This window comes from Gossypium raimondii, chromosome 10 (assembly GCF_025698545.1).
Source record: "Gossypium raimondii isolate GPD5lz chromosome 10, ASM2569854v1, whole genome shotgun sequence".
Lineage (NCBI taxonomy): Eukaryota > Viridiplantae > Streptophyta > Magnoliopsida > Malvales > Malvaceae > Gossypium > Gossypium raimondii.
This window is the reverse complement of record NC_068574.1, coordinates 3,716,273-3,733,444: the sequence shown is the minus strand read 5'-3', so window position 1 is coordinate 3,733,444 and position 17,172 is coordinate 3,716,273. Positions and strand designations below refer to the sequence as shown.

General features: G+C 35.8%; 2 protein-coding genes across 2 annotated transcripts; one reads left to right on the top strand and one right to left on the bottom strand.

Annotated features, from left to right (window-relative positions):
* The first annotated feature begins 368 nt into the window (after positions 1–368).
* On the top strand, positions 369–7,763 carry LOC105776487 (auxin response factor 6). The gene is made up of 14 exons (XM_012599157.2): positions 369–1,530; positions 2,040–2,161; positions 3,190–3,288; positions 3,369–3,425; positions 3,509–3,664; positions 3,755–3,839; positions 3,967–4,057; positions 4,513–4,677; positions 4,781–4,903; positions 5,183–5,258; positions 5,373–5,520; positions 5,594–6,762; positions 6,921–7,111; positions 7,324–7,763. The coding sequence occupies exons 1-14, from the start codon at positions 1,488–1,490 to the stop codon at positions 7,520–7,522; spliced, it is 2,724 nt and encodes a 907-aa protein (XP_012454611.1). The 5' UTR covers positions 369–1,487; the 3' UTR covers positions 7,523–7,763.
* Positions 7,764–9,131: 1,368 nt separating this feature from the next.
* LOC105776486 (uncharacterized) lies at positions 9,132–12,585 on the bottom strand. The gene is made up of 6 exons (XM_012599154.2): positions 12,326–12,585; positions 11,656–11,824; positions 11,018–11,563; positions 10,193–10,640; positions 10,007–10,088; positions 9,132–9,727 (listed from the first exon to the last, which is right to left on the bottom strand). Exons 1-6 carry the CDS (start codon positions 12,353–12,355, stop codon positions 9,518–9,520), a joined length of 1,485 nt encoding a protein of 494 aa, XP_012454608.1. The 5' UTR covers positions 12,356–12,585; the 3' UTR covers positions 9,132–9,517.
* Between the last annotated feature and the right edge of the window lie 4,587 nt (positions 12,586–17,172).

The window sequence follows — 17,172 nt, the reverse complement described above, 5'->3', positions numbered from 1 at the left end:
ATTAATATGATGTTAATACTTTAAGGACTTAATTAAAATATTTTAAAATTTAAATTATGAAATTGAAGTTTTAGTTATAGTTGAAAGTCGTCTAGTGAAATTAATCCTAGAAAACAAAATAAAAAATCTTCCCTCTAATAAACAGTCATCTGACATACACACTGTCTTTCTCGCTTCCTCGCTCGCTCACTCGCTCACTCACTCACCCACTCACTCACAAAACACTTTTTCTTTACCCAAATTTTTAATTTTAATTTTAATATTATTTTCACCGGTATACAGAAAAAAGACAACCCAAATGGGGAAAAAGAAAAATAATGGCGGTCGTATGTTCATTGATTGGTGGAGCAAAGAAATAGAGAGGGAAAACAAAAACAAAAAAAAAAAACAAAGAAAAAAAGAGAAGGAAAGGGGAAGAAAGCAAACAGCAAAGGCAAAGAGCAGTAAATAGTACAAGTAGTCAGCAGCACGGAACTCTCTCTCATTCTCTCTCACTTTCCTTTCATTTCTCCTTCGTAGTCGCCACTCATCACCACTATTTCCATTACTGGAAACAAAAAGAGTCCCCCCTTCCCTCTCCAATTCCTTTAAAAACCAGTAAAAAAAAAAATTTCCTACATCCTCAACCGTAGCCCATAGATATATAAAACAAACATATATTCTTCTGAACCAAAAATATCTATAAATACCCAATGCTTCTTTTTTAAATACAGTTGGGACTGTACAAAGGGGGAGAGAGAGCCAGCTTTGTGAGGAAGAAAAACAAAAACCCAAATGCATAATAATAATATACCCTTTGCTTGGTTTGTGTTTTTTGTTTTGTGAGTGAGAACAAAGATCTGGGCTTTTGAACTTATTGGTATCTTTATAGCTGAGATCTGTTGGGTATTTTTGTTTGCTGGGGTTAGTGGGTTACAAGCTTCGAGGAACTCAAAAGGAGAAAAGAAAAGCTGTTGTTTTGGTCACACTTAAGGATCAAAAGTCTTTGTTTTTGGGAGCTGAAATGTGGGGCTAAAGTGTTGAAACATTAAAAAAAGGGGGAGATTATGTTGTTTTAGCATTAAGGTTTTGGATCAAGAGAAGAACACTTTGGGTTTTTTTTTTTTTTGTGGGTGGGGGAAGAACAAGATAGGAGGCGGATGAGGCTGAAAGCGATTGTGTTTTGTAGTAAAACCGGTTTCGGTTGAATAAGAAAGACAAGAAAGAAGTCTTGCGGGGGCTTTGTATTTTTTTGTTTTTTCTTTAAAGTCTGTTCTTTGATGTGTAAATTGTTAGCCTTTTGTTCAATTGGAGTTTGATTCTTGTTAAGGCATGGTGTTTTTTTTTGTGGAGACAAAGTAGTAAGAAGAAAGGTTTTGGAGTTTGGGTGTCCTTTGGAGGACTTTGGTCTGGTTAAAGGAAGGGGTTTTAGGGTGGTGATCTTTTTTTTCTTGAGGATACAAACTTGGGATTTAAAGGGTTTTTATTGAATTTGTTTGGAAAAGAAAATGAGACTTTCTTCTGCTGGTTTCAATCCACCAAACCAGGAAGGTACGCTTCCCATTTATCAAATTTCTGCTTCTTTCTTTTCCTCTTCTATTTTATCTCTCTCTAATTGGGTTCCTTGGGAAAGGGGAAGGGGGAGGGGAAGTTGAAAACTATCATCATCCATTGGCTTTGTTTTTGGCTTTAGAAAATGTTGGAGAAGCTGAAATCTTTAAATGTTAAATCCCAGATCAGTAAATTCAGTTTATTTGGTGTCACCAAGTCTGAAATTCCATCCATAGGAGGATTGTTGAAATTGTTTTACTAATCCATTTGTTTCTTTATTTTGTCTGGGGTAAAGAAGATTGTTTTAAAACTTAATTCTACCTTGAGTTCATTACTGTTTTCTCTATGTCAAACTGAGCTTTAATCTGTTATGCCTTGCTGAAATTGTGTCTTCCCTTGGATTGCTTGTTTAGTTTACTGATTAGGGCTTTTTCTTTAATCAGTATTGACCAGCTTCTTTATTTAATGTTCTCTTTTAATTTTTGTTGTTTTAAATTACTGCAAAACAGACACTGCAGGAGAAAAGAGGGTCCTCAACTCTGAACTGTGGCATGCGTGTGCTGGACCTCTTGTTTCTCTACCACATGTTGGAAGTAGGGTTGTTTATTTCCCACAGGGTCATAGTGAGCAGGTTGGTATGCTAGAATTTGGGTTTAGCTTGTTCTTTGGTAATGGATTTTTGAAGCATATCTTTTTGTATTGCTGATGGTATGCATGTATCAAGTTGCGGTTGCTTTATGAAGAATAAATTATGGATATTGTTTCACTGTCTTTGCTAGGAAAAAGTGAAAAAGTTATTATCATCATTACTTTCTCTTTTCCTATTAATTGAAACAATGTAAATTTTGTAAGTTTGATCTTCGAATGTCTCTTTGTAAGCACCAAGTGCCATCTTACTGCAGAGACATTTGTTTGACATGAGCCACCCAGCATGACTCCAATTCATCTACTTTTTAGCTTCCATAATTGACTCTTTAGTAGATCTACAGTGGACTTGAGTCTTCCAGTATACGTTTTCAGCTTGATTAAAAAAAAAGTAGATGGAAGCAGGTTTCTTGCTGGCCTGGAATTTTCTATAATTTCCCTATAATACTGTCTTGTCAAAATCTAATGTCATGGAAAAAAATGGTTTGGCATATATGGTGAGAACCATTGGATGCTTCATTTTTAAGTGCTCACTGGTCATGGATCATAGGGAATTGCATGTGGAGCTCAAACAAATATATTTCTGGTTGAACTGATGCCTTCATTGAGTGGTAATCCATGTATCTGAGATGGTGTGCTTTCCCTCTTTGGTTGGGTTGTAATGGCTTTCTTCCGGATTTTCTGTTACCATTGGCGTTGAGCAATAATTGCTGATCATTACTCTCTACTTTTGATATGAACATGCATGGATGGCTTTCTTCCGGATTTTCTGTCGTCATTGGCGTTGAGCAATAATTGCTGATCATTGCTCTCTACTTTTGATATGAACATGCATGGGATGTTTCAAATATGTAGATTTTAAAGAAAAACTCAAGAGTCCGCGGCATATGAAATATGTTCATGTTATCATTCTGGTTCTTTTCGTGTACTGTGGTTCATTGCACTTGATTATACATCATATCGAGTAACCAAACATGATTATTGAAAAGCATAGATTGGCGGTTTTCTTTGTAGGTAGCTGCAACAACCAACAAGGAAGTGGATGCCCACATACCTAACTACCCAAGCTTACCTCCACAACTTATTTGTCAGCTTCATAATGTTACCATGCATGTAAGGCTTGTTTAGTTTGGTTTTCTGATGATGTCTTCCATTGGACTTGTCTCTAAAGCCTCAAAATTTGTCTACTTCAGGCTGATGTCGAAACAGATGAAGTATATGCACAGATGACCTTGCAACCATTGAGTCCGGTATGCTATTTTCTGTTGGTTTCTTTTGATTAATTTTCATTCTTATTGATTGTTTCAAGTATTGAAGATTACTTTTTCTACAGCAAGAACAAAAGGAGGCTTATCTACCTGCGGAATTGGGCACTCCCGGCAAACAGCCAACAAACTATTTCTGCAAAACATTAACAGCCAGTGACACAAGCACTCATGGAGGGTTTTCTGTTCCTCGCCGAGCAGCTGAAAAAGTGTTTCCTCCACTGGTATCATGTTGTCACCATAAGTGTTGATATCCGTTTGTGTTTTCGGTTGCAATGATTTATTTCTAACTTTATGCTATCAATCTCTTGCAGGACTTCACCCAGCAGCCTCCAGCTCAAGAGTTAATCGCAAGAGACTTGCATGATAATGAATGGAAATTTAGGCATATATTTCGGGGTGAGTTTATGAAATTGTAGAGAATGGCCTTTTATCGTATAGCAAATGGAGGTTTTATTCCCACCATAAAGATATGCTAAGCCTATAAATTGTACTTAACTAACGTCATTGACTTGTTCCCATGCAGGCCAGCCCAAAAGGCACCTCTTGACGACTGGATGGAGTGTCTTTGTAAGTGCTAAAAGACTAGTTGCAGGTGATTCAGTGCTTTTTATATGGTAGGTTGCTGGCTGGTCTTCTGTTTTAGCTTGCCTTTAGTGGCATCAGAACAGAGTTATTTTATTTTTAACTTTAGCATTTCATTGTCAAGTGGATAATTCTAGCTGTTCTTTAGTTCGACTTTGGCATTCTTTCCTGGTAAAAAATCTTGAGAATATTGGCTATTGTTATTTTATTATTTTCTTGTGTATTTAGCCAAAGAAACACTAGCGGATTTCCATAAATAAGCTTGATTTGACATTTGTTCGGTGGAAGTTATTGAGTTTAAAAAGATTCTTCAGGGATTCTATTGCACCTATTTTTTCTCCTCACACATTATACGAAAGTGCAGATATGAGACTACTATCTCTCGGTTTTTTTCTGCTTCTCCAACATTTGTGGTTCTTTAAAATGCCATTTGCTGTAGATTGTTGGTATGTTGATACTCAAGCCAGCGTATGGATTATATTGACAGGAATGATAAAAATCAATTACTTCTTGGCATCCGGCGAGCTAATCGACCTCAAACTGTAATGCCTTCATCAGTGCTATCAAGTGATAGCATGCATTTAGGGCTTCTTGCTGCCGCTGCTCATGCAGCTGCAACAAATAGTCGGTTCACTATATTTTATAATCCAAGGTATGGTGCCACTGCCATGCTTCTCAGATTCTCTCTATTTATATTTTCCAAGTTCCAACTAGTGATTCCTCAACCCGTCTAAACTTATTCATGTTCAATTCAGGGCTAGTCCATCAGAATTTGTCATAACTCTCTCAAAATATGTCAAAGCTGTCTATCATACTCGAGTTTCTGTTGGAATGCGCTTTAGGATGCTGTTTGAAACAGAAGAATCCAGTGTTCGTCGGTAAGTTTCTTTTTTCTTTTTGCTTTTGATAGTTGATTCTTACCATTTAGAATAGCTTACCTTATTAAAGGCTTAGATTATCATCCTTTTAAAGGTGGAACTGATGTCTGACTGGCCTGGCTTTCCTTGCAAAAGATTATTTTGCAGTTATGCTAGATATGCTGTCTCGTTTATGCTCTTTTCTAATGCCTTTGTCTATCATTCTTTGCTTGTGTCCCATCTCTTAAGTTTACTTGTGAACATTATGTTATTTGTATCTGATGATTGGGCATTCTTTAGATACATGGGGACGATAACTGGCATAAGTGACTTAGATCCTGTTCGGTGGCCAAATTCACATTGGAGATCAGTCAAGGTATGTTTACAGTGGTTGCCTTGATCATTTGTTTTTTAAAATTTACACAATTGTTGTTTTGGATTTTTTTATCTATGGTGCTAATATATCATGGAATTTAACTTATTTGTGCAGGTTGGCTGGGATGAATCAACAGCTGGTGAAAGGCAGCCAAGAGTTTCCTTATGGGAAATTGAACCATTGACAACATTCCCAATGTATCCATCGCCATTTCCTTTAAGGCTCAAGCGCCCATGGCCTCCAGGATTACCTTCTTTCCATGGTATGCTAGTCATTTAGTGTGTGTAATACTTTAGCGTCCTTGTTCCTTTTGATTTGACTTTCTTTGTTCATAGGCCTCAAGGATGATGATCTAGGCATGAGTTCACTTATGTGGCTACAAGGAGATGCTGGTCGAGGAATGCAGCATCTAAATTTTCAGGGTATTGGAGTTTCACCATGGATGCAGTCGAGGCTAGATGCCTCCATGCTTGGTTTGCAGACTGACATGTACCAAGCTATGGCTGCTGCAGCATTGCAAGAGATGAGAACTGTGGATCCTTCCAGATCTGGAACTGCTTCCCTTCAATTCCAGCAACCCCAAAATGGCCCTTGCAGGCCTGCTGCTCTAGTGCAACCCCAGATGTTGCAGCAGACTCTGCCTCAGGCCATTCTTCAGGGTGTTGAAGACAACCAGCATCAGTCTCAGCCACATCTACTTCAGCAACAATTGCAGCACCAGAATTCATTTAATAACCAACAGCAACACCAGCAGCAGCCTTTGTTTAACAACCAACAGCAACAGCAGCCACAGCATTCAATGTCCCAGCAGCACCAGCAACTGGTTGATCATCAGCAGATTCCTAGTCCAGTGTCTGCCATGTCACAGTATGCTTCAGCCTCTCAATCTCAGTCATCACCGTTGCAATCCATACCTTCACTAGGCCAACAACAGAGTTTTTCTGATTCAAACGGGAACCCTGTGACCAGCCCTGTTGTTTCTCCTTTACATAGTCTTTTGGGTTCTTTCCCCCAAGATGAGTCTTCCAATCTGCTCAACTTGCCTAGAACTAACCCCATAATGACTACTTCTGCATGGCCATCTAAGCGGGTTGCCGTTGACGTTCTCTCATCTGGATCTCCACAGTGTGTTCTACCACAGGTGGAACAGTTGGGGCCTTCCCAGACAAACATGTCTCAAAATTCTATTTCGTTGCCACCTTTTCCTGGTAGGGAGTGCTCGATAGACCAGGGGGGTACCGACTCACAGAGCCATCTCTTATTTGGTGTTAATATAGAGCCTTCATCTGTTCTAATGCAAAATGGAATGTCAGGACTTAGGGGAGTTGGCACTGATAGTGATTCCACTTCTATACCCTTCTTTTCTAATTATATGAGTACTGCAGGGAATGATTTTTCGGTTAATCCAGCAATGACACCTTCCAGTTGCATTGATGAATCTGGATTCTTGCAGTCTCAGGAAAATGTGGGCCAATCAAACCCACAAACTAGAACCTTTGTTAAGGTTAGTTGCTTTTGCTTTTAATTTACGAGTTCAATTTGGTTTATGAACATTGATTCTCTTTACATGTTGCAAGTTTGATATGTTTGCAGTTTTATGTGTCCTTGTTTTTTAGGCTATTGTTTTGATAATTTAATGTGAACGTTTTCACTGTGTAATAGGTTTATAAATCAGGGTCCTTCGGGAGATCATTGGATATTTCTGCATTCAGCAACTACAATGAACTTCGCAGTGAACTGGCACATATGTTTGGCCTTGAAGGCCAGTTGGAGGACCCTCTGAGATCAGGCTGGCAGCTTGTATTTGTTGACCGGGAGAATGATGTTCTTCTCCTTGGCGATGACCCCTGGCCGTGAGTTCCCATTCTTACTAGATTTTTCTTGAGTACCCTAGATTGCATGTTTGAGTTCATTTAGTATATATAATAAATTATTGCATTCTGTCATATAAAACTACTTTCGACACGCATAAACTTCAATCGTTTTTGTTGCATACATTTAAATCTCTTCTGGGGTTTTGCATGCCTACATTTGCTAATTCCGGAGTTTTTTATCTTCAAACCAGGGAGTTCGTGAACAGTGTCTGGTGTATCAAGATACTTTCCCCACAGGAAGTGCAGCAAATGGGCAAACGAGGCCTGGAGCTTCTAAACTCTGTGCCAGTTCAGAGGCTCTCTAATGGCAGTTGTGATGACTATGTGAGCCGGCAGGACTCGAGAAATCTTAGCTCTGGTATCGCCTCCGTGGGTTCTTTGGACTACTGAATGAAATTCATCCGGTTATGATACTGTTTTTCTCCTGTAATATTATTGTGTCTTGCAACCCTTTTTATAGTAGGTGGAAAGAGCTGCCTAACTCTAGCTTGAAGTTTATATTTATAAAAACGCTAATAGTAATACTGTAATTATAAAAGATCTTTGTCGCCTATGTTATTGAAATATCCACACTCCATATGTATTAGGATATATCAATATTTATGAAGCAAGCTTAGCTTTTTCCAACTCACATTCTTTGAGTAGTAAGTTTATTTTAAAATGAGGGATCCGAAACATTTGAAAATGAACTTGATGTTGAACTAATTTCCCAAGTCTTTAAAATTCTCTTCCAAGAGCCATGTGATGGGGCCTTGAATTATCTGTCGAAAACCAGCCTTTTCATCTCCTTTGTGAAAATGGTCCCCTATTTTTCTTGGTCTGTTCCAACTCTCACTATCATCATCAGCTCATCACAAAGCTAACAAAGGTTGTCGATATCGAACCTGAAAGAAGAGACATGTACCATCATCCCTATCTGTCGAAAGTGAGACTAATCCTTCTAACATATCCTGGAAAAATCTAGTATAGGGAGTTGCTTGAAAGACTGATGAATGATGGTTGGCTCCTAAGGTGGAAGTTTTTGATGATGATGATCCCATTGCAGTTTCATTGGGACAACACAATGATGAAAAAGTGAAACCATCTGCCTGCAACTCTGTCTCACTAAATTGTGACTAATACTTGATTTTAGAGGTGAAAATTTTTGCTGCAACTCAAAATGAGAGATGCTGTCATGAGAACCCTACAAAATGGTTAAGGTTGCTTGGTATTTGAACAAAAAAACAAAAGTGCTTCATCTCATTTGGTTGAAAAATAAAGAGGAATCACATGCAGCAGATGAAATGGAAGGTTTTGCAATAATTCATATAAGCCTAAGTGATGGGAACAAGAGCTTTGATGTCGGTAGACCCTGACATGTGAGAGAACTGTCCTCATTCTTCTACCCTCATCCACAAGGCCAATTTCATGGGAATTTCTATCACATTCCAATTTCCAAAATTCAATGAATTTAAAAAGGAAGGGAATGGAGGGGATATTAGTTGAGTTGAGGCCCCTCTTTTTGGGGTTGTAGGGACTCAAGTGATCAGTGACCAGTACCAGTAAAGGCGGAAATGGAAGGGTAATTTTTGTGTGACTTGCATGTTGTGGGGGCATTTGACGATATAGATAAGGTAAAGCACCCATCAACACTAAAGAATAGTACCAAGATTCATTATTAAAAAAGGGTGTTGGTTTGGTTGGCAATCCATCAATCTCTCCCTTCTCAAAGACCTTTTTTGTGTCCTTTTCCCACTCATCTTTAACTTGCACCGCATAAAAAAGGCTTTTACTTGACCCCATCTTCTTCTGCCAACCATGTTACATGGCCTAAATGGATTCGAACTCGTTTAATACGTGTGACTTATATGTTGGTAACCAAATACACCACAAAGATTCTATTTTAGCTGTAACACAATTGCCAGTGGTGAAGTAGAGGAAGATGTAGATATTTTATCAGTCAGATTTTAAGGCACTTCTGTTGATAGAATTAAGTCCTTTTCAAGGCCTACAATGGACATAGTATAACAAGCTCGGTTTACCTTAAAACATGTTCCTATTTCCACATTTAGATAAGTTCATATTCCCAACTTGCATTATTGCCAATGGCCCTTCACCAAGGGCCCAAATTATGCCGACCATCAAACAACTTGTAGCCCTGACCACTGCGTGTCCTGTCCTATCTAGTCTTTTTGAAAGGTTGAGGCTCAAGCCCAAGTTTTCATGGCCATGCATCAATTGCACTATTCATTTCAATTTTTCATGTAACGCCACAAAAAAGGACCCAAGGCAGCCAACAACAGTTCATTAGGCCATGGCTAGTGCACACAAAAAAGAGTAAGAGATGCTACTTTGGCTCAATAAGAGTATTGAGACATTTTGTCGTTATTAATTGTGGTGCTTATATTATGACAACCAACCACAACACATGTAATGAGATGATGATGGCAATTTTCCGGTTCGGCGAATATATTCCCCTTGAGCAGAAGTTCTTTCGGCATCTCGATTTTTTCTGGCTTCAGCTGCAGCTCGTTTTTCCTCTGATCTTTGCCTTGCCATAGCAAGCTTCTTCACCATCTGTGTTTGAGCTTGGGCTCTCATTTGCTCTACTTTTGCCTGAAAAAGTAAAAAGACCTATAACTATTGCCAATGCTTACTGCTCAGCATATGACCCCGGAAAATTATCCTTTTTATGATTGATCATGACCTTTCCGGTTAAGAGAAGACTCGAATCATAACCTTTAGATTTTGTAATGGCGTATGATTTAGTTAGCTGCATGACCTCAACCGGAAACCAACCATATCAACGTTCAGTCTTTTTCACTGAGCTTTTACACACACAATATAATTACTTTTGATTTTTGAGTACGTGATCACGAAAGGGATTTTGAATACCTCGATTCTCCGCATTTCCGCTTCTAGTTTTGCTCTCTGCTGACTCTCCCATGCTTGAATTTTTATCTCCTCGCGCTTATACCTGATAATTTGAAATATGCAATCAGATAAAGGAACTTGATGGAAAATAGTCTAAGAGCATATAAGCGTTGCATGAATTTGCAAAATATTCGGTCGTATCAGAACCTTGCATTATGCTTAGACTTTTCGGCTTCCTCCCATGCAGCTGCTCGTTTTTCATATTCAATCCGTTCAAGCTCCTCTATATTAGTGGTTTCGACTGAAGATGTGTCCTTCTCCTTCTCGTCTTTGCTTGCCCAAGCAGCAATATTCATCTTCCCAAGCTGGACACCAAGGGCTACGATCTCTCTCCTCGTCTTGAGCTTCATTTCTTGCTCGGACAATTCTTGCTTGCCGCTATCGCCAGGATGATGTGACTCAGAATCAGTAATGTGATTCAAAGGTGCTGATGTTGGTGCCCCGCTACGAGGAGTAGAGGGGACCGAAGATGTTGGACTTCTGAGCGGGGTTGTTGCCCCTACAGGAGTAGAGGTCCTAGATGGCTCTTGACTTGTAACAGGGGTCATTTCAGTTCCCATATCTCTCATACAAACGGATCGAATTGTGGGCAGAACTGCAAACCCAAATCTAAAGGTATGAGATAAAGATTAAACTAAAAAAGGAAGAACAAACTCGAAAAAGTCCCCTCCACATCCCTTAAAACCCTAAACCCCTAAACCCTAAGAAATCATCTCATGCATATGTAATTATAATGGCTTGACCCTCATAACCCCTTCACTCAACGCATAGTATACATTTGGAGGCCAAAAGACTGAAAGCAACAGTGGCTCAGCTCCATGGCTTAATATGTTGCAAGTCGAGCATTTCAGTGTTCTTAATCACATTATAAGCAATGTTCATTATGGTGACGATATGATACAACAGACTGTATAATCAACCTTGAAGCGAAGTATATATCTCTTCAAGCAGCAAACATATAAGCAAATTTACCTGTTGTATCTTCAGCTGAACTTTTCGTACAAGACAAATCCATCTCCCAATTTTGAGCTCCCGAAGGCATAAAAGAGAACTTCTCGAATGGCAGCTGCATAGCATCAGCTACTCGATTAACATGTAATCGATGATCAGAGTTTGCAGACTCTGGAGCAACTCTCATCATATTCGTAATCGGAAATCGGTTATTAGCTTGGCCGTGAACTGCATTCTTCTTGGCATTAATAGCTTGCACGTTTTGTCGGTTCATTATCCATTTCTCCGCATCGTTCCACTTAGACGACGTAGGTCTGGTATATGTCCTTGTCACGGAACCGTGCACCACTCTCTCCCCTTTATGAAACTCAAAGCTCGACGAACTGGCATTACTATCAGAATCGAGATTTTCATCTTCAAATGTCCTCATCGGATGAACTGAGCTCGAATTACTGTTATCGCTCTTCGAGAATTGATGCAATTTAGCAGGGCATCCTTCAATGTTCTCTCTTGGGAATGATTCTTTTGATTGACTAGAATCCATCACTAACTCATTAGATACTTTAACTGCAACTCAATTGAACATGTTTAAATCAGCATGCAAATTTAGATACAACACTGAAGATGAAATAATGAAGAAAATAGAGAAAATAACAAACCTTCATCGTCAAAGTCTCCATTTTTAGAGGCTAAGAGACTGTTGATAAACTCAGCATCTTCAATCCTAGAAGGAGATGTTCTAGAAGAATTGCTGTTTGATCCATCTTTTTTTCTCATATGATGAGGCCCCATTAGCTTCATCCTCAATTTACTTGGTGAAATAACACTCTGCAAAGTGTAGAAATAAGGGATTGAAAGAAAAGAAAAAGAAACAATCTTTAATCCTTGACTTCAATTTCAAATGAATCAATGCACTAAAATCTTTTTTTTTTTTTTGGTGAGCTCATATTAAATTGTGGTTAAAATACCAGAAAAATAATGAAATTTTTTTTCTTCTATTGTCTTGCTTCCATCAATGAAAAGAAAATGTAACATAAACAAATTAAATTTTCTCATCACTTCATATAGAAAGACTCCATTTTTGGCCCAAAAGAGAATCAAACAAATACTCACAAGAACAGGTAAAGCTGTAAACTTTAAATTTTTTTTTTTAAAGCCATTCACTACCCCAAAGAACAGGAAGACTCCATTTTTTTCTCTCATTTTTTTTTCACATTCCATCTACTTTATAAAAGTTACCATTAGCAATTCATTAACCACAACTTCAAAATCCCCCATTAACATACAAAAACTCAAAGAACAAAAAAAAAAAAAAGAAGAAAAGATTACCTGAACTTTGTCTATTCTTTCATACTCCATTTTAGATCTCTCTCTAATGAGGCTATGTTTTCCCTTTCTTTCTCTCACTCTAAAGTTTCAACCTTTCTAGACAAATAGCAGAGAGATAGGGGCAACAAAAAAAAAAAAGAAAGAATTTAGAAAAAAAGAACATGACAGGCTCTATGTTTTTGAGTGTTTTGTAGTGGACAAGTGTGTACATATGACTTTGACCATTGCTCAAATCATAATTCTCTCGTCTTCCTCACTTCACCACCACACTTCATTACAACCTTCTGACTTTTCACCCATTCTGGTCTCGCCACGTCATCACTTTGTGGGGTCCACTTGATGTGGTCGTATTTCAAGGCTGGCGCTATTCTAAAGTTTCAAACTTTGAACTCAAAACTGTCTGGTGGTTAATGGCCAATTACTACAAAATTTAACAAATACCAGTTCTATTTGTAGCAATTGAAAATCTTTTGGTTTTTTCTGAAGTTTTTTTTTAATTCAACAAAATTACAAAGGAAAATAAGGAAATGATGAAAAAGTGGGATTTTTCTTTTTTGGTTTAAAAAAAGTGGGAATTTCATTTTGCTCTGTATGGTAACTCGCATTGCCTGATAAAACACAGTAACTGGGTCACTATCAATCATTCAGAAAAAAAAAAACCCATAATTATAAACCTTTTTTTTGCTTTTTTCTTGCACTGTTGTGTTTCCTATAGGAAAGGGAAACAAATTTCAAAGAAAAATTAAAGGATTCAATTTATTAATGAAGTAATGGAAGAAAAACAGAAAGGGTTGTTCCAAAAATACAAAATTCATTAAGTTGTTATACTCTTTCTTTAGCATTAATGACTGCAAATTTTGACTGGTTTCTTAAAAGGGTGATCATGGTCCTTTTTTTTTTACCAACTTGAAGAACTTTCTTTTGTTTTCTTTTTTTTTAAAAAAACTCTTTTTGCAGACAAAAATGGTGAAATAAGAGCAATTAATGTTCTTTCTCTCCCTTTATATGAATAAATGAGTAAAATTCCTCGATTAAAATTTGATGTTGAACAAAAATCACATTCAATTTCAATCTAAAAAAGAAAAAAGAAAAGTGGAGATTGTGTTTGTTTTCTTATTGTTTGACCAATGACAAAGTAAAGGGTAAAATGGAAGCAAAAGATCACAACAGGCACTTGGCAGCAGAATCTGCAGAAAAAAAAGAAGAAGAAAAAGTAGTAGAACTACAGAGAATAAGATTAAAATGTTAAAAGAAAGAGGGAAAAATAGAAAAGAGTAGTTGGGGGGAGAGCTTGAAAAAACATGTTAGCAATAAGGCTTTGCAAGTTGTATTTTTTGCGTCAAAGGTTTGGTGGGATGTTTGAAAGATTAGATTTTTTTTTTTTAAATGTAGTCCTTGGCTGTTAGTTATTGATATATATATATATATATATATATATATATTTATATTGGTTGTGAGATTTGTCTTGTCTTAATTGTAGTCAGCTGATTTGTAGCACCATTAGATTTGATAGAGTACAAAAGCCTTCAAACTTGATCCTTCATGCAAGTACATGTACCTCTTTATTAATGAGTGAAAATATATATAGGTAAATTAAGTTAGTAAGTTTTTATATAATTAATATTTTAATAATTTAATTATTGATTTTATTAAGATATTTGCAATGTTTATATATGTAAAATTTTAATTAATTTAATATTTTATCATATTGATATAAAATATTTTTTATATAAATATACATTTAATGATTAAAAAGTTTATTTATATGAAAAGAGTAATTAAAATTTTTAAATTTATGTCAAACCGAACATGTATGATTTACATGAATAGAGTATAAAATATGATAGTTGGGTTATTAAATTATTAATTGTATAAAATTATAAAAGAAAGTAAAATTACTCAAATTTTACATCGGTGTAAATGGATTTCTATATATATAATTCCTTGAATTTAATAACTTTTCTCAATTTGGTCCCTAATTTTTTTTCGCATTAGCAGTAGAGCTTGTCACACCTATTTTTTTATTAAAATTTTATAATTTTAAGATAATAATATGAAAGTAGCAGGATATGACTTGGACTAAAACTATGAAAAATTGCTAAATTCCAAAACTAAAATGGATACAAAAATTCTGTCACCAAATTGAAAAAGAAGACCAAGTTTTATCCCTATATATATATCTCCATCAGCCAGGCAGGCTGGTAGCAGCACCTTATTTGATCTTTCTTTTCAGTCCCCCCCTCTTTTTGTTGGTTCTTTTGTATTTTTGCTTAAAGCTGTAAGCTTGGAATTCTTTTGTGTTATATCATCTTAGAGTAAAATTTATGAATACATTTCTTATAGGAAAGGATAATAAAATGAAGTAAAAAGGGGAAAAAAACATAGTTTCAATAAAAAAAATCTGCTTCACAATTTTGAAAAAAAAAGGTTGGTCATCAAACATGTAATTTAATGGGTAAATTATAAAAATAGTCATTTTTGTTTGCTTCAGATTACATTTTAGTCACTTATGTTTGAAATGTTACGTTTTAGTCACTTACATTATCGTTTTGTTATGAAGTGGTCACTCTACCGTTAAGCTCCGTTATCTCCCTAACGGCGGTCCTACGTGGCAGTCCAAATGAGTTTTAAATACCAATTTGGATGTCCTACGTCACAATTCAATTTAAATTTATTTAACTAAGAACCTATTTTCATCCCAACAACTGGACATCCAAGTTGGCATTTAAAACCCATTTGGACTGCCACGTAAGACTGCCGTTAAGGAGGTAAAGGAGTTAACGATAGAGTGACCGCGTCATAACAAAACAATAACGTGAGTGACTAAAACGTAACTTTTCAAACATAAGTGATTAAAATGTAATATGAGGCCCTAATTTAATTTTGCAAGACCCTACAAATTTTAATTAATGTATAATCCGTTACATTCCCTCCTATTTCATTCAATTCATTCAAAACCTTTTTCTTCTTCTTCCTTTGTTCCAAATTTTCTCAACTAACTGTGAGAAATTTTAGACCAAACCAGACATGACCTAGATTAGGTTTTTTTTTTTTTTTGCATGTTCATGTTCAGAAAACAACAGCTCTTTATTTCAACTTGATTTTATTTTATTTTTTCAGTGGAAATTCCTTTGCATGTGGGACATTATAATGGAGGGAATAATAACTTGGACTTGTTCAAAAAAGGGGAAAAAAGAAAGAAAAACGCAATGTTTGAAAAATGAGTTGGATATTTTTCAAATGGGTCCCTTATTTTGTTCATTATTTTCTCCCAATCTTTGTTCAAAAAGTTTCAAGACATTAATTTATATGTTAAGGGTATAGAAATTCAAAATTCTCAAGTACCCCGTTTGTTCATGTGGGGCCTGCAATTTATTGATGAGGGGCATGCACTTGATTTAAGGACATAGAATTATAGGAATCTTACCTACCAAAAGTGATGTTGAAACTGGAGGAAACATGCAGCAAATTAGGGTTAAAAAGTGATTCCAAAGTTAGTTGATGGTAGCTTTTTTTATGTTGTTGATCCCAAAAACTATGTTGTATTCTTAAGTGGCAAATCTTTTTTTCACTCAAATAACATTCATTAAATTAACCATTATTGTTTTTAGTGGTGTACTTTGAAATTAAAATTTGAAGGGTTTCAATTAAAATTTTTAAAAAATTTAAGAGTTTTTCTTTTTTATAGAAATAATAATTAAAATTATCTATAGTTCCTCCCTAACTCATAAATAGAAGAATAATGCGCTTGAACACACTTGGACCCACATCCTCATGCATTAATAACAATATCCATATCAATCGAGTTAAGACTCAATCAACAATTTGTATTTTTATTTTTAAAATAAAGTCATTTGTCCATATAAGTATATAATAAAATCACCTTAATATCACTTTTCTTCAGTTTTTTTTTCCTTCATTCTTTATTTTTTCATAAATCTTTTATTTTTATTGAAAGAATAACAATAAAACATAAATATGATGTTTTATGAAAGATATTGCAATATTTATTATTTTAAACTTCTTAACCTATTTTTCATCCATGTTTGTAGCATAAGAACATTTTTTTCTTGCAGGAAATCACCCATAGCATCATAGGATTTATTGATTAAAGAAAAACAAAAAAAATACAAAATTGTGAAAACACATGTAAAAAATAATATTTTTCACAAAAGGCCCTTCATATTATACACAAAATTGCCATGTATTAACATATATTGTTATCAAAATGATACAATATCTTGTACTCGAAAAAATTAAAACCATTTAAATATAATAATCTTTTCAAATTTAATAATATTCATTTTAATCATGCAAAATGTATATTGAAATTTAAATATAATAATACTTTTATCATCAGCTTTTAATATTTGTGATTTTAGATTTTTTGTCCTAATTTTAGTGTTTGAATTATTGTTGGAATAGATAAATTATCTTTATACACTACACCAAAACAGGTCTTTGCGGCGCTTTCAACAGCGCCGCTAAAAACGCCGCTAAAGATCATGTCCTTTAGCGGCGCTTTTCCCACAAACGCCGCTAAAGACCTTGTCCTTTAGCGGCGTTTTTTCTACAAACGCCGCTAAAGACCTTGACCTTTAGCAGTGCTTTTCCCACAAACGCCGCTAAAGACCTTGTCATTTAGCGGCACTTTTTTCACAAACGCCGCTAAAGACCCTAACCTTTAACGGCGCTTTTTTAAAAAACGCCACTAATTTTGGCAGTTTTTTAAAAGATAATTTTCTATATTTCGAGCCCTCCTGTAAAAACAAATCAGAAGAAACCAAATTTAAACCAACCGAAAGCAATAAATCAATATTTAAAATTAAACGAATAATATATAATAA

Excerpts from the sequence above, each read along its gene's own strand:
- LOC105776487 (XM_012599157.2), top strand. The coding sequence starts at position 1,488 with ATGAGACTTTCTTCTGCTGGTTTCAATCCACCAAACCAGGAAG. Across the intron at positions 2,162-3,189 it reads CACAGGGTCATAGTGAGCAG|GTAGCTGCAACAACCAACAA; the intron begins GTTGGTATGCTA and ends TTTTCTTTGTAG. Across the intron at positions 5,259-5,372 it reads CACATTGGAGATCAGTCAAG|GTTGGCTGGGATGAATCAAC; the intron begins GTATGTTTACAG and ends TTATTTGTGCAG.
- LOC105776486 (XM_012599154.2), bottom strand. The coding sequence starts at position 12,355 with ATGGAGTATGAAAGAATAGACAAAGTTCAG. Across the intron at positions 11,564-11,655 it reads TGGAGACTTTGACGATGAAG|TTAAAGTATCTAATGAGTTA; the intron begins GTTTGTTATTTT and ends ATTGAGTTGCAG. Across the intron at positions 10,089-10,192 it reads AAGTCTAAGCATAATGCAAG|GTATAAGCGCGAGGAGATAA; the intron begins GTTCTGATACGA and ends TCAAATTATCAG.